The sequence below is a fragment of the Aspergillus pseudonomiae genome (genome assembly GCF_009193645.1).
Source record: "Aspergillus pseudonomiae strain CBS 119388 unplaced genomic scaffold BDV37scaffold_28, whole genome shotgun sequence".
Classification (NCBI taxonomy): Eukaryota; Fungi; Ascomycota; class Eurotiomycetes; order Eurotiales; family Aspergillaceae; genus Aspergillus; species Aspergillus pseudonomiae.
This window is the reverse complement of record NW_022476020.1, coordinates 221,402-234,833: the sequence shown is the minus strand read 5'-3', so window position 1 is coordinate 234,833 and position 13,432 is coordinate 221,402. Positions and strand designations below refer to the sequence as shown.

The window sequence follows — 13,432 nt, the reverse complement described above, 5'->3', positions numbered from 1 at the left end:
TTACACCTCGATTAGTCTACAGCATATGGTGCCCGAGATAGGCGCGAGAACGAAGACTGAAGTCACATGGACGTAGGGTAGAGGCTTTCAAATGAACCGTTTATTTAGTCTCCACCAATGGACCTGGGCCTCAGTCGGTGGTGTCTAGAAGCATATCCTGACTTGGTAGATGTGTATTATTGTATATGTGTTAGGTGTAAATTTGGATGCTGATGCCTTAAGCATCAGCTATGTCGTGTTGTTTAGGCATAAATGCTTGTCCCATTAATGCACCACAGCCAGTGCCCTTCCCACGGGCTCGACGATATAGCGGTATTCCGTAGAGCAACCAAGCTTGGAATACACCGACCCCAATGCAAGGAGGGTTCCACGTGGTTTCAAATGCGGCCCTAGGCATTAGTTTAGAACTATATAGAGGTCCAATGGTGATACACTATTTGTTATTAGACTGTTGTGATATAATAACAATACCAAACCAAGCCAGGCCCCAGTTAAAGACTAGAGTAGTCACGTGTCGGTTGGATATCCATTATGGAAAGGGTTGGACCTCGTCGAGGTTCAATCAACCAGGCTGACAGTCAGCTCTGACCTTAATGGAGAGTACACAAGCACGACAACAGTCATGCTGATCTTTGGGAGCTGTCAAGACGCAACGCTGCTGGTGAGGAGCGCTTCATCACGTGATAACACATGATTACCGTTATCGATAAGATAGCCAATCTGATCTTATCAACATCCCGCTGATAAGATGCAGCCCTACATAGCCGTACAACCCAACCCGCCAATGATGACAACCTCACAATGACTCTAGATTGGTGACAAAAATTACAACAGTGATGTTGGCTAAACGCGTAGCCTAGTGGGGTTAGAAACAGTACAGTGCTAAGGAAATATAATTGCTTCATAGTGGCATATTAAAAGTAGTTTGATGTAAAATCCATTGGAACATTGTAAACGAAAAGGATCCCTTAAGACAGACACTCTTTGTGAGCGATCGAAGGGTCCAACGCCTCTTAAGGAAAAGTAGCAATATTATTGGTGGTTTGCCGAGCGGTGTACCGGATACCGGCAGAACCAGTATCGGGCCCGAGGCTTCGAGTCGTATCCCGGATCGGCAGACTTTTCACTCGGGAAAGGGAAGACATGAAACAGGACGAAGGGCCCTATTTTAAACTATTTCCTATTATTAAAGAGAGTACAGCCGATAGTTGTAGGTGCATAGAATCTTTGTACGCAAGTGGGAAGAAGATACTAAGCAAAAATGCCGAAAAAAAACGCCGAAGCTCCGTTTCAACATATCCTCATGTTCAAAAAGTTATATCGAAGTCCTAGCATGTCCTGGTTTCGATCCAGGGACCTCCGGGTTATGAGCCCGGCGCTCTTCCCCTGAGCTAACATGCTGTAGTTGTTGAATGATTGATTAGAGACTCGAAATATGAAGTCTTAAAAGATGTAAATCAGAATACAGACATTTTTATTGAATGCCATGGGCACATCCCAATCGGGACTAGCGTAGTTATATCAGGCTCTGTATATAGTATAGTAGTACTCATCTATCAGATGACAAGCTTAAATATCTAGAAAACCATCTCTTATCAGGAGAAGTTGTGTTTATGGGGTGGGTTCTGCGTAGCCGCTGTGCAGGCATGTAGCATGCAAACAAAGAGTACTGCGGGCCGAGGGGCGTTCATGCGGGTCAGGACCATGCAAATGCAAGAAAATCTATTGTCTAATATGGTAAATAGTGTACGGAGGTAATTTATTATGCCTACAGGGGAGCGACGCCTTGGTCCCGGGATGCTATACCCTTTCCACCACTCCGCGAAGTCTTCACGCTATTTGAAGACATATATTTATGTATAGACTGCCATACTACAAGGATATGTGCCGCAAGCAACTAATCTCCAGAACTGAAAGCACCCCTTTCAGCAGATTATCAACCATCAGCCCTCGAGACATCCGCCTGTGAGGTACACACCGACATGCAATTGGCACTCCTACCGACTGCAGGAAGGTCTGGGCCCTCGATTACTGGAAATTTGATGCCATAACCTTGCCTCGTTGAGATGTGAAGCAATGGTATATAATGTCATGGTTTTGGATGTTGGCTGATTTAGGGCTTGTGTTACCAAACTGGGGCTGGTAGATCAGGTGAGGTATACCTCAGGCAGGCAGTCGTGACTCGTGAGTCTAGTATCCCAACCATCCACAACATTTACAACATCAATATTACCAAACAGCTATCTCCATGCTCTGGACAAGACGGTGATGGTAGGATGCTCTTCTATGGGTCCATACCATTATCTACATGTCAAAAACAACCCACGCAAACAATGCACGATGTCTCACCCTCGCACACAGAACCTGTGAGTTCTATATAATTTGTAGAGCGCTTCGCGCCCCGCAAACAATTGGTGCAATCTACACAGCTCTGGAAATGGTAACATTTGCGACTCTACGTAGGGTCCACCAACTTGTCCTCTTCTTTCGCGTATAATACTCCATCACAGTCCATGCCCGAGAGGATGTCGGAGACTGTGCTCTTGAGTCCCTTCCGAGGAAATGATGCTTCGAGCTTCGCCAACAGGGAACAGTTCACTTGGTTGGTTTTTTGCAACATTTCTTTCATCGTGACCTTTCTCCTGAACTGATCGGGGTATCGTCTTCCCAGCTCAAACCAAACAACCCCCCTGTCAACCATGACATTTCCAAGCAGGATTTTTGTGATACGCTACCCGATAAGAGGGACCACACCGCAAATATCGACTGAAAGTACTAGCCTGATGTTTTCCAGGGCTCGTTGCGCAAGCTGCTATAGCTTTCCCTACGCCTGGTGGATGAACAAGAACGACATGCCAATTACCCCCACAGAGAAGAGGCAGGAATCATTATTGCCGTTCAGGATTTGCTCCAGAGGAGGCGTACATACGATGGTAATCCGAGAATCCTCCGGCCTTGAAGATATTTTCATCTTGACTCATGGCCTTTCCAATTGCCATCGAGTTCCCTCTTTTGGCAGGAGCACGCGTATGGCGTTTTCAGAGTCCATGCATGATCGAGGGCTGTACTTGTATCACTTTTTAATCAATTAGTTGATGTACTCCCTCGTATGGGATTCGTTGGGGGACCATTGGTGATACTATCCGGATACTCTACTAGAGGCAAGTGTTATCTCCGAGTCGGTGCACACACACTGTAACGAAGGAGCTGTAAAGTTTTGTGTAGACCTATCCAAACATGCCGTCATTCACATGGAATCCACAGCTACTATATGGCCCAGATAAGCCGCGAATGTCCAGGGAGCCTTGGGAGGCGATACCAGTCACCTATAACCAGCGGCTGGACCCCATGTCCCGGTTGAAAATCGGCAAGGTCTATACAGTCAAGCATAACATGGAGGTGCGTGCAGCTAGGTGCTAAGCGATACATCCATGGAAATGCTCTTGCGCTATGTAAGAGAAGGTATGGGACCCGGATATCATGATATTATAGCGTGGACTGTGCTACATAAATTTGATACGGATCTACTTGATCTGATAATAGAGATGCCGGTTCCCCTCTGATATTTTCAACGATGTAAGCAGAAGTACATTTACCTCTGACGAAGCTATCTTCATACTCTAACTCCCATGTTTAGCTGTACTTCTTACTGTACTTACGTTTTTGACCGCTATTTTATGATTATCAAGCCTCATTTGGAAAAGTGTCCAAATAGGTGCTGGAGTTATATTATGTTTGAAATCGATTTTCCAACTATCCGAATGATCTGGGTTAAAAACACAATGGTGCCAATGTGGCTCCATGCGAAGGAAAGTAGATGAGGCGAGAAATGAGCCAGAAAGAGTAAAAATAAGAAAAAAAAGAAGTGCATCATCCGTGAATCGAACACGGGCCTCATCGATGGCAACGATGAATTCTACCACTAGACCAATGATGCTTCTTACTGGTAAAGGTTTTTACTTTTGGTATTATATTCCTACAGCGTCCTGGCACCATGTATGATGTATGCTAAGAACTCTAACTTTTCTATTCTATCTTCTTTTGAGATAAGATCGGTGTATTGAAGTAGAAATGCATGTTTCTGGGAGTTACTTCATTTATTATTATGATTCTTAACCAGCTTTTTCCAAGTTGCGGCGCATCGGTCAAATAATGGGTGCAGTGTGGTGGTAGTATTGCCAGGTGACGGCCATCCTTGATAACACGTGTTGCAAGTACCTATCCATGACGTTTAACGTAGATCTAATGTCAGTTAGACCGGTAAAGGAGTTATTGATAGATATCTCGAGGCCATCGTTTCACGGGAACATATTAGATGAGGCAATGTAAAGATCCACGCAACCCCTGTGCAAGATCGTGGCTTCAGAACATACAGGGGTGAAAGACGTGGGGTACCCTTGCAGTATATGGTCAAAAGTAACTGATCAATGTCTTGCCTGTAACTGTGTAGCAAATCTTGTGACATGTGGATATCCATGGATCGTACACAATAAATAACCCTAACAATGAATTGACTTTAACCAATAATGCTATAACTGGCGTCGGGACGCTTCTAAGATGATCACACCAAAGAAATGCCTCTACCAGGACTTGCCCCGGTGATAGAGTCACCCGTTTGCTTGCTAGGAATAATGGCTGGATATGATTGGCCATGCATGCTTAACCGACTGATTCGGTAGGATGAAGCTCGCGAGCGTCGTTACCATGTATGCAGTCTATATCCAAGTACACTACCAGACACTGCCCCAGACCTAGTGCCAAGAGCATGTGACCATATTACTGGCGATTATTTTCGGATAAATGGCATTGCCACGCTTCGGTAGATTGAGGCAGAGCTTGTATTTTAAAAGCATATCACATCAGAAGACTCCAATACGCGGCTCTGCATTTCCCCAAACAATGTTAGCTCTCCTAGATCCCTGATAGAAGACCCCAAATAAATAACCAGCGTAAGGTTTCTACAAACATGTAGCCGACCCACTATGATCTCAAGCAAAAAGCGCCCCCAAAGCTCCGCCGAGATTGCCTGACTTGGGGGGATTGAGTTGTCTTCTAAGTTGACCATTCCAGCTCTTCAAAGTGTCACTATACTTTGCAGCCCAAAGAGCATTGAGAGGTGGCAACAAAGTTGTTGTTCTTTGGATGAGAAGGGTGTGGAAGAGCTTTGAAGTAAGGTGCCATTTCGACGTGCTGGAGATCGGCACAACGCTTGGCACTTTGGGAGCAGTGCCCCATCGGTCTACCAAGGGCAGTGATTGGTAACACGCGAAGGATGGTGCATAGCCCCGTTGCGCCCAACAGCAGGGCAAAGAACGGTAGTGTTTGCTCGGGCCGAGTAATTCCCAGAAAGGTAGTAATGATACGGAGTATGAATGTGCATAGCCATATGTATGTATGTACGTACTATGGATCATATTCTCCGAAGGAAATTTGACCAGGGTTTATCTTATGTACAGCGTACGGAGCATATAACGGCGTGCATGTTGCAACGGCAGGAGACCCTGCAGCATGACGGTACTACCGCAGACGTTTAAATTAAGAGGAGGTGTTTGTAAGTGTAAATCGGAGTTTGGGCAAGGGCAGTGCAGGGCCCAAGCTATTATTTAGCATCACGCACAGTGTGCATTGTGAAGTCAATGGCGGCCACTAGAAGACATCTGGAAGCATTGCTGGAGAGGCTAAGGTATGTTCACGTGGAGTCAGGGGCGGCGGTGCTGTCTTTGGGATGATGTAATTTTTCCAGGATCGCATAAAACTCCCAAGGATCATCTTCATTTGGCCTCCCTAAAAGGGTAACTCGTATTCACTAGCTAATGTAGAGTTTCAATTTGAGCCTTTTAGATCACTTGCCGGGCCAACCTATGATACAGCAGCACAGATAGCACCTGATCATCCAGCAAACCAAGTTGAACCAACAGGGCCAAGAAAGTGACTCAGCCTTGGAAGAAACCTTAGGCCATCCTTCTGTATGGGTCCTTCCAACAACTGACCCGTGCCGCAGCCAACGAATGCGTCCAGCTCGATTAAGCTAGGCTGAAAACGGGGTGATGGGCCCACCACTGCCCGGGAACCCACCCGGACCCATTCAGAAGCGGAGAGGGCTGCCTTAGGTCAATAGTTAGCTCATGCATAGTGAGAGGTAACATCCCAAATCAATTTGTTATTTAATCCGTTCACCTTCCCTTCATCTCCGGCATTGCTACGGTATATATTCCAGCTCTCTTCTTCTCTGCGACCTCGTATCATTGACCAGCCTCTCGGAACTTATTTACGTCCGAGTATTTTAAAGAAATCTACTCTGTTCTGATCCGCAAGTGTCTCCTGTTATTTGCTCCACTATCTGAACCATATTCAACATGTCCGCCGAAGAATCAGTAGTAAATGGCAAGGCGCCCGCTCAGCCCGGTAGCCACCATGACCGTGGACACTCCGGTCTTGTCAGTGTCCAACCTGCGCGCTTGGCTGATCTGCAGCCGAAGTATGCGCAGAAGCTTGAGCACGATGTTGAAAACCCAGAGGCTCATGGGTGGTATGCAGGCCTCAGTAAGTTTCCATGCTTTTTGCTTTCCACCATTTCTACTCTTTCCATCACATTCCTGTCGTAATCTACTTCACTTGAAGTGTGTTCCCAGTAACTTTGGACTTGCGACCGCTAATCTCCAATGTAGTTCATGGCCTTGGCGAATTCATTGGATTCCTCGGTGCTATCCCCTGCTGCGTCTGCTGCCCGAACCCCTATAAGCCCGTGGCTCAAGGTGAAGTTGGTCTCGTGTCAAAGTTTGGACGGTTCGTGGGCACCTGAATGGAAGCGTGAAGAAAGATAATTGTACTGACTTAGTCTTCAGCTTCGAACGTGCAGTCGACCCTGGTCTTGTTAAAGTGAACCCTCTGAGTGAGCACTTAACCGCAGTCGATGTGAAGATCCAGATCGTCGAGGTGCCTCGTCAGGTCTGTATGACCAAGGACAATGTTACTTTGAACCTGACATCTGTCATCTACTACCAAATCATCTCGCCCCACAAAGCCGCCTTCGGTATCAGCAATGTACGACAGGCGCTTGTCGAGCGCACCCAGACCACTTTGCGCCATGTCATCGGAGCGAGAGTCCTGCAAGATGTGATTGAACGCCGTGAGGAGATCGCCCAGTCCACCTCGGAGATCATCGAAGACGTAGCAGCTGGGTGGGGTGTGCAGGTCGAGTCCATGCTCATCAAGGATATTATTTTCAGCGACGATCTGCAGGACTCGCTTTCCATGGCGGCCCAGTCTAAGCGAATTGGTGAGAGTAAGGTCATTGCCGCTCGCGCCGAAGTTGAATCGGCCAAGTTGATGCGTCAGGTATGTCTCTTTTTGTGTATACATCGGCGAGTAAGATCTAACTTCTCCTCTAGGCCGCTGATATTCTTTCCTCTGCTCCCGCTATGCAAATCCGGTACCTCGAGGCAATGCAAGCAATGGCCAAGACTGCAAACAGCAAAGTCATATTCTTGCCCGCCATGAACCAATCTGTGCAACAACAACTTGCCGCTGCTGACAATGCCGGCGAGGGACCTAGCCGCTATGGAACCGGCAATGTAGATGACGGTTTTCAGCGCGCTATGAACGCACGAGTGGTCGAGGATATTTGAAGAACGAATCCTCCCGAATTCCAAAGAATACGAGATGACTGATTTGGAACGACATACGGTAATTTTGATTGAATATTTTCAACTGCGTGTTCTATAATGATGAGGCCTTTCGCAGACAGTTTAGTGGCTTTCTATACATTCTAATCTTGGTTTTTTTTTTTTTTTTTGTTCGAATGGACTGACGATACCCATCCTCTTCCCTGTCTTTGCTTGGGTGAAGATTGAGCTTTCTTGTGTGATTCATCAGATATAGTTTGCTATTCATTGTCAATAATTGAAATATCTCTCTTTGAGCCTGGCCATCGTCGAGTCTTTGATGTTATTCAAGAAATAATATATTGATATCTGGCCTCATATTTCAGCATTAAATTTATGTAAGCAATGGAACGACAGAGTCACAGAGCAGTCCGAGGCGGTGAATCCATTTCGTGGGGCACAATGCGCCGCATTGCCGTAGGTCTGGGCCAACAGGCTACCGCTTGTACTATATAATAACCACAAACCGCGTTAGTCTAACTTGAAGACCGACGTCCTTGAATTAGCTCATGCTATAGCGCTTCCTAGGGCAATCCTGCCCCTCAATGCCTCCGCAAAGGCACTTCTCACCCGAATAAATGGCTCCATCACAGAATCCCGGACCGGCACGCGCAGCTGCCCGAACACCCATTTCACGACCTTCGTTCGACATTACGCCCGATTTTACCGACCCATCCTTTGACCCCGCCGAATTCCTGAACGATGTCCTCCCTCCGCTGACGCTGGCGTCACCGCAATCCTACACCCCTCGGGGCTCGACGGCCGTTTCCCTCGCCGAGTTATCGACCCAAGTGCAGTCGATCCTTACGCAGATAAACGCGCAGAATGTTCGACTCTCCAATAATCTGACTCAACTGACCGATGAAATTTTACGGAGTGGCAATCGCCTCGCCTACGAAGTTGAAGTGCTGCGCGGCGAAGCAATCGGACTGTCCGAGACCCTGACGGAAGCTTTACGAGATGATATTGCGAGGTTCGTTCCGGACACGGTAGAATCCAACCAGGAGGGCAATCCGGGATCAGAAGACGACGGGGAAGAGACCCAGGCAGCGGTCAATGGAGAGGTGACTGTCCAGGATCCCGAATTTATCACGAAGCTACGAACCCTGAACCAAGTACGAGCCCGCCTGGAAGAAGTTGTCCAGACGTTTGGAGATTCAATGGAATGGCCGCTACCGCCGTCTGAGACTTCCTTGACGTCGTCTTTTATTTCCGTGTCAGCTCCAGAACCAGGCTCAGAGGCTCAGAGTCAAGAGGAGAAGGGCCAGGAGGTTGCGAAGAAGCTGCGCACCGAAGTGACAGAGCTTCTCGATAGCAATGGTGGAGGGGACGAAGGATTGGAAGCTGCTACAAGGCGGGTTGAGGCTCTACGAGGACTGGCAACCGTGTGGAAAGGAACCGCGGAGGAGAAAGCGCGGACTAGATTTGTGGACAGTTTGGAGAAGATGATCGATGACCGGCGGCGGACGCTGGAGAACCAGGGTAAAACCAACTCATCTCAGCAACAGGGGAGGCCACCAGTTGGCCATCGGCGCCAGGAAAGTGAAGGGCCGGCAGGTGGTATCTTCAAAAATCTGCAGCGACTACGGGAGGAGATCTACCTTGAATGATACGTTGCATATTTTGGACGTGTGTATAGTAATAGCCTAGCAACGTTTCATGTCTGTGCCCGACATACCTGTAACAAAGCCTCAACATACATGAAACGGCCAAGACCGGGGATGACGAGATATGTCTGACGCGGCCGATGGGGAGTTACGATCTGAACGGCGGGGGCGTAAGGCTTCATTGTCAGCTGTCATTCTCAGCGAATTGATTATTGCAAGTGCCATAAGTATATCCTGTTCAGCTGAATGGATATTGCGGGCTAGAATTCAGTGAAGAGCCGTGGGGGAGACCAACAATCTCCTGTCGCACGCGGAAAATGTGCAAGGGTCCCCACCGTCTACGTAAATCACCCCCAATCTCGTCGCAATTCATCGCTTGTTGCAACGTACGCTTTTTTAAACTTCAGGTCATACAACTTTAATCCACTTTCTCTTTCTTCAGTTGACAATCTGTCATTCTGAGTTTTGGCGTCTGTAACGCCCGCTATAATTCTCTGGTTCCGATTTACCATCCTGTCGTCATTATCCTCGACTGCATGCTTTTAATGCGCCGACCCGATATGGCGTCTGGCTGCTGTCATTGAGCTATCACTTTGATTAGATGTTCTACTACAGGAATGCTGATCTTGCGGTGATCTCCAACCACGTTCGCTGAACGCTGAACTCAGTCTCGCACGATCAGGGGGACTGACGTTTTCTGGACTGCTTGTCCTCAGGGACTTCGTGTCAACCGAAGGCTTAACGCATACTTCACGCGCCCTGAGAATGGCTACTCTGGGGGTTCCCAATGGTCCCTGGGCCGACCGATATCATTCGGCGCGATCTTCGATAACAACGCACCTACAGCAGCTCTACCATTTCCGACCGAGGGCTCGACCGACGAGAACTCTGCTCCTTACAGCCACAGCATTCCTGCTCTTTATTTTTCTTCTGTCGCATTCTCCCACTGAGGTGAGCCTTCGCAAATTGTATACCTTAGCATACAGACTAACCACTATTCCTTCTGTAGCCAGCTGTCAATTACTGGTTGAAATATCCATCATATCGTTCATCTCAAGATCGTCCCGAAGACGTACAGATCGTTTATAAAGGAAGACCTGCTCTCACCAGAAATGATACGCTTCCAGGCAACCTCCAGAAAAACAACCCCTCATTCCACCTCGTCATTCCCGCAAAGAGCAAATCCCCCGCCCTTTGTCGCATGTTGACTTCCGCCATGATTCTGAACTATCCACCTCCAACGCTGATTAACTATGGAAAAAAACTCCCCGACGGAGCTAAAGAATATGATGTTATGAGGGACCGGATCACCGGCATATATGAATTCCTCGACAAAACGCGGCACGTGCAAGACAATGACTTCGTCCTCATCGCCGATGGAACAGACTTCTTTTTCCAATTACCCCCAGATGTCTTAATTCAACGATTCCAGAAGCTTCTGAAGGAGAACAACGCGAAGCTGCAACAAAAGTATGGCCTTGTGATGGTTGAAAAGGCCTTTGAACAAAGCCCCCCGGAGACAGTGCAAAAGTATACACAGAGAGTCCTATTTAGTGCCAGCAAGGAATGCTGCCCTGGCCTCTCTCGTGATGCAGGATGTGTTGCAGCACCGGAGTCCAGCCTCCCCCCAGACATTTATGGGTGGAAAACTGACCGTTACCCGGACGGCACCCTTACTCGACCGCGGTGGATCAAGCCAGGCGCTGTGATCGGCCAAGTCGCAGATCTGAAGGCAATCTATGCCGAGATACTGCGCTTAGTTGAGCACAACCGCAATGTGCAAGGGGACTATGTCGCTCTGACCCAATTATTCGGACGACAAGAGTACGTGCGGGAACTGGAAAGGCGCAGAACCTCGAGCCCATTTATGGAATGGATGTATACACAGATCGGCATTTCCGAAGCTTCGAATCTTACAGGGCTGCACCCGCTCCTGGAGACCGGACGCCGGTACGAGTACGGTATTGGTATTGACTATGAATCCCAACTTTTCTTTAACATGTGGAATTCCAAGAACGACGTGGAATGGCTACAGTACAACAATGTCTCCAGGACGTCTTCCGTCCAGATGCAGCATGGTGTCCCACGGGAGAGGCGCCTGTTGCTTCCCGAGGATCTGAATCCCGAGCAAGTCGGCAATCCGTTTACCCAGTCTAAGGTTGGCAAAGATGAGCCTCTCAACCCCCCGTACAATGCTACGCTGGACGCCCTCCCAAACCCCCAGCACCGTTCATGGCACAACCTCCCCTTGCTGACCAACATCCATTCGGCCGCGGTCCCTGCCCTGGTTCGCCTGGATGGAGACCCAAAGCTGCGCGATACGTGGTGGTCTAAGATGTGGTACCACCCCTGGGCACGAGCTCTTCTCCGCAAGTATGTGCGCTCCCCGAGCGGGTTCGAAGCCGCGCAGTCGGCCTTACTAGGAGGCCAAGAGTGGTGGGATCTGCGAGGCGGCAAGGGCGGTGTTTGGACCGAGAAGGGCGAGTGGATCGACTATAGCGAAGTTTGCGTGGGCTATGAACGGGACCTGTTCAACGATGGCTTCGGGAAGTGGAGGAAAGAGGACGGAGGCTCCGATGAGCCAATTTATAACCAGTTTGGCCAGTTGATCAAGGGCAAAGAAGAGTGATTGCACTTCATTCTTTGCTTGAGTTATGCCCATTGCGTTACAATCGCCAGGTGCTTGCCTGCACCCAAATCCGAAAGCGAACGACCACACCCCTCGTTGCTTTGTCAAATCCTGCATCCCCATTTTTATTTTCCTGCACATATATTCTGATCTGGCTGCCAATGCAGCGCGAGCCATCGACCATGTTTTATGGCATCTATTTACATACGATATTCGGCTCCCATATATGCTTAACCGTGCGTTATCGACACGACGGATCTCATTTTTCTTCAGAAATGGCCTAGTGACATTCTTGTACGATATTTATTCCCTACAAGTATCCAAGAGATACCCCAAGATACCTACAACATTATGCTATCTTCCACATAAACACCAAAAAACCAATGGATATCATTTTCATAAGCCAAAACAACCAAAGAAAAAGACAATGTCCAAGTAAATAAACCTACATCCAACCACCATCCAACCCATCAAAGAAAATAAAACCTGAATAAAAAAAAAAAAAAAACCAACCTACCCGGCCCCATTCATCGCCTGGCCCCTCCCCAACGTACCCCGAATAATACCCAGAATAGCCACCACATCCTCATCACTGAACCGCTCCTCCCTCTCTTCAATAACAGTATCCAACAGCGCAAGCGCTCCATAATCCTCCTCCCCCAATTCGGCCTCCCCCTCGGCAGCCCCCTCCCCATTAACATCAACATCCATCCCGTCCCCATTCCCATTAACAGCCTCGCCCTCGCCCTCCCCTGATTCTTCTCCCCCTTCCTCCTCCTGTCCATCCTCACCCGCCCCCGCAGGCGCATCCTGCATCCCCACACCCAGATTAACAATCATCAGTACCTCGCCCTTCGTTAACCCGTAGGGCTGTAACTGGGTAATCAGATCCCGGAGCGCGATGTCCATGGGCGTCGGTGCGTTCGATTGGATGAGCGGGACGGCCGGGGTATCGGTCTGGGATTGCGATTGGGCTAGTTGTTGGAGCTGTTCGGGGCTTTGGTGGGTGTATTTTGGGTATTTGTAGAGGTGGGGTGAGAGGCGGGAGACATAGTTGTGAATCTGACTATATTAGCTTTTCTATCTCTCTCTCTATCTCTCTCGAACATGGGCTTGGTGCATTGGTGTTGAGATTCGTTTCTTGGTTCTATTGTAGAATGGGTGCTATTGTGAAGTTGCAGAAGGTAGGCGGAGGGTATGTATGTATGTATGTATGTATGTATTTATGTATGTATGTATGTATGTATGTACCTCTTTAACGACGGTATTGTGGTCTCGTAGGTCTGGGCTTGGGACCCAGTGTCGTAGGTTTGGGGGTGGGTTTGCTGGTCGGCGTGGCGGGTTTGCTGTTAGGTAGGCTAGGACCTCGATGTTGGTGAGGACTGCCGATTGGGGGTCGATTACCTGGAATTTCACTGTTAGATTCGCAGTATTATTGTCGGGGCTAGCGATTGGGAGCGTACCCTCATTGTTTATGTGTGTTTGGTGTGTTTGGGATTTCTTTCATGGAATATGTATTGTAGTGAAAATGT

The 13,432-nt window shown here is 48.4% G+C and overlaps 3 protein-coding genes and 2 non-coding genes across 5 annotated transcripts; 3 read left to right on the top strand and 2 right to left on the bottom strand.

Moving 5' to 3' along the window:
• Positions 1–1,329: 1,329 nt before the first annotated feature.
• BDV37DRAFT_t95 lies at positions 1,330–1,401 on the bottom strand. Its single transcript has one exon. It is a non-coding gene; the product is annotated as a tRNA-Met (tRNA).
• A 2,465-nt stretch (positions 1,402–3,866) lies between these two features.
• On the bottom strand, positions 3,867–3,937 carry BDV37DRAFT_t94. Its single transcript has one exon. It is a non-coding gene; the product is annotated as a tRNA-Gly (tRNA).
• Positions 3,938–6,146: 2,209 nt separating this feature from the next.
• Positions 6,147–7,795, top strand: BDV37DRAFT_246863 (slipin family protein). Its single transcript, XM_032081807.1, has 4 exons — positions 6,147–6,543; positions 6,669–6,786; positions 6,846–7,338; positions 7,392–7,795. The coding sequence occupies exons 1-4, from the start codon at positions 6,357–6,359 to the stop codon at positions 7,626–7,628; spliced, it is 1,035 nt and encodes a 344-aa protein (XP_031942075.1). The 5' UTR covers positions 6,147–6,356; the 3' UTR covers positions 7,629–7,795.
• A 272-nt stretch (positions 7,796–8,067) lies between these two features.
• On the top strand, positions 8,068–9,446 carry BDV37DRAFT_105760 (uncharacterized protein). The gene has a single exon (XM_032078259.1). The coding sequence runs from the start codon at positions 8,243–8,245 to the stop codon at positions 9,272–9,274; it is 1,032 nt and encodes a 343-aa protein (XP_031942074.1). The 5' UTR covers positions 8,068–8,242; the 3' UTR covers positions 9,275–9,446.
• A 464-nt stretch (positions 9,447–9,910) lies between these two features.
• BDV37DRAFT_105724 (glycosyltransferase domain-containing protein) lies at positions 9,911–12,188 on the top strand. Its single transcript, XM_032078258.1, has 2 exons — positions 9,911–10,222; positions 10,281–12,188. The coding sequence occupies exons 1-2, from the start codon at positions 10,037–10,039 to the stop codon at positions 11,898–11,900; spliced, it is 1,806 nt and encodes a 601-aa protein (XP_031942073.1). The 5' UTR covers positions 9,911–10,036; the 3' UTR covers positions 11,901–12,188.
• The last annotated feature ends 1,244 nt before the right edge of the window (positions 12,189–13,432 follow it).

What these genes read in the sequence shown, in the direction of transcription:
- BDV37DRAFT_246863 (XM_032081807.1), top strand. Translation starts at nt 6,357, where the DNA reads ATGTCCGCCGAAGAATCAGTAGTAAATGGCAAGGCGCCCGCTCAGCCC. An exon ending in CTCGTGTCAAAGTTTGGACG is followed by an intron (nt 6,787 to 6,845) that starts GTTCGTGGGCAC and finishes CTTAGTCTTCAG; the next exon opens with CTTCGAACGTGCAGTCGACC. An exon ending in CGGCCAAGTTGATGCGTCAG is followed by an intron (nt 7,339 to 7,391) that starts GTATGTCTCTTT and finishes CTTCTCCTCTAG; the next exon opens with GCCGCTGATATTCTTTCCTC.
- BDV37DRAFT_105760 (XM_032078259.1), top strand. Translation starts at nt 8,243, where the DNA reads ATGGCTCCATCACAGAATCCCGGACCGGCACGCGCAGCTGCCCGAACA.
- BDV37DRAFT_105724 (XM_032078258.1), top strand. Translation starts at nt 10,037, where the DNA reads ATGGCTACTCTGGGGGTTCCCAATGGTCCCTGGGCCGACCGATATCAT. An exon ending in TGTCGCATTCTCCCACTGAG is followed by an intron (nt 10,223 to 10,280) that starts GTGAGCCTTCGC and finishes TTCCTTCTGTAG; the next exon opens with CCAGCTGTCAATTACTGGTT.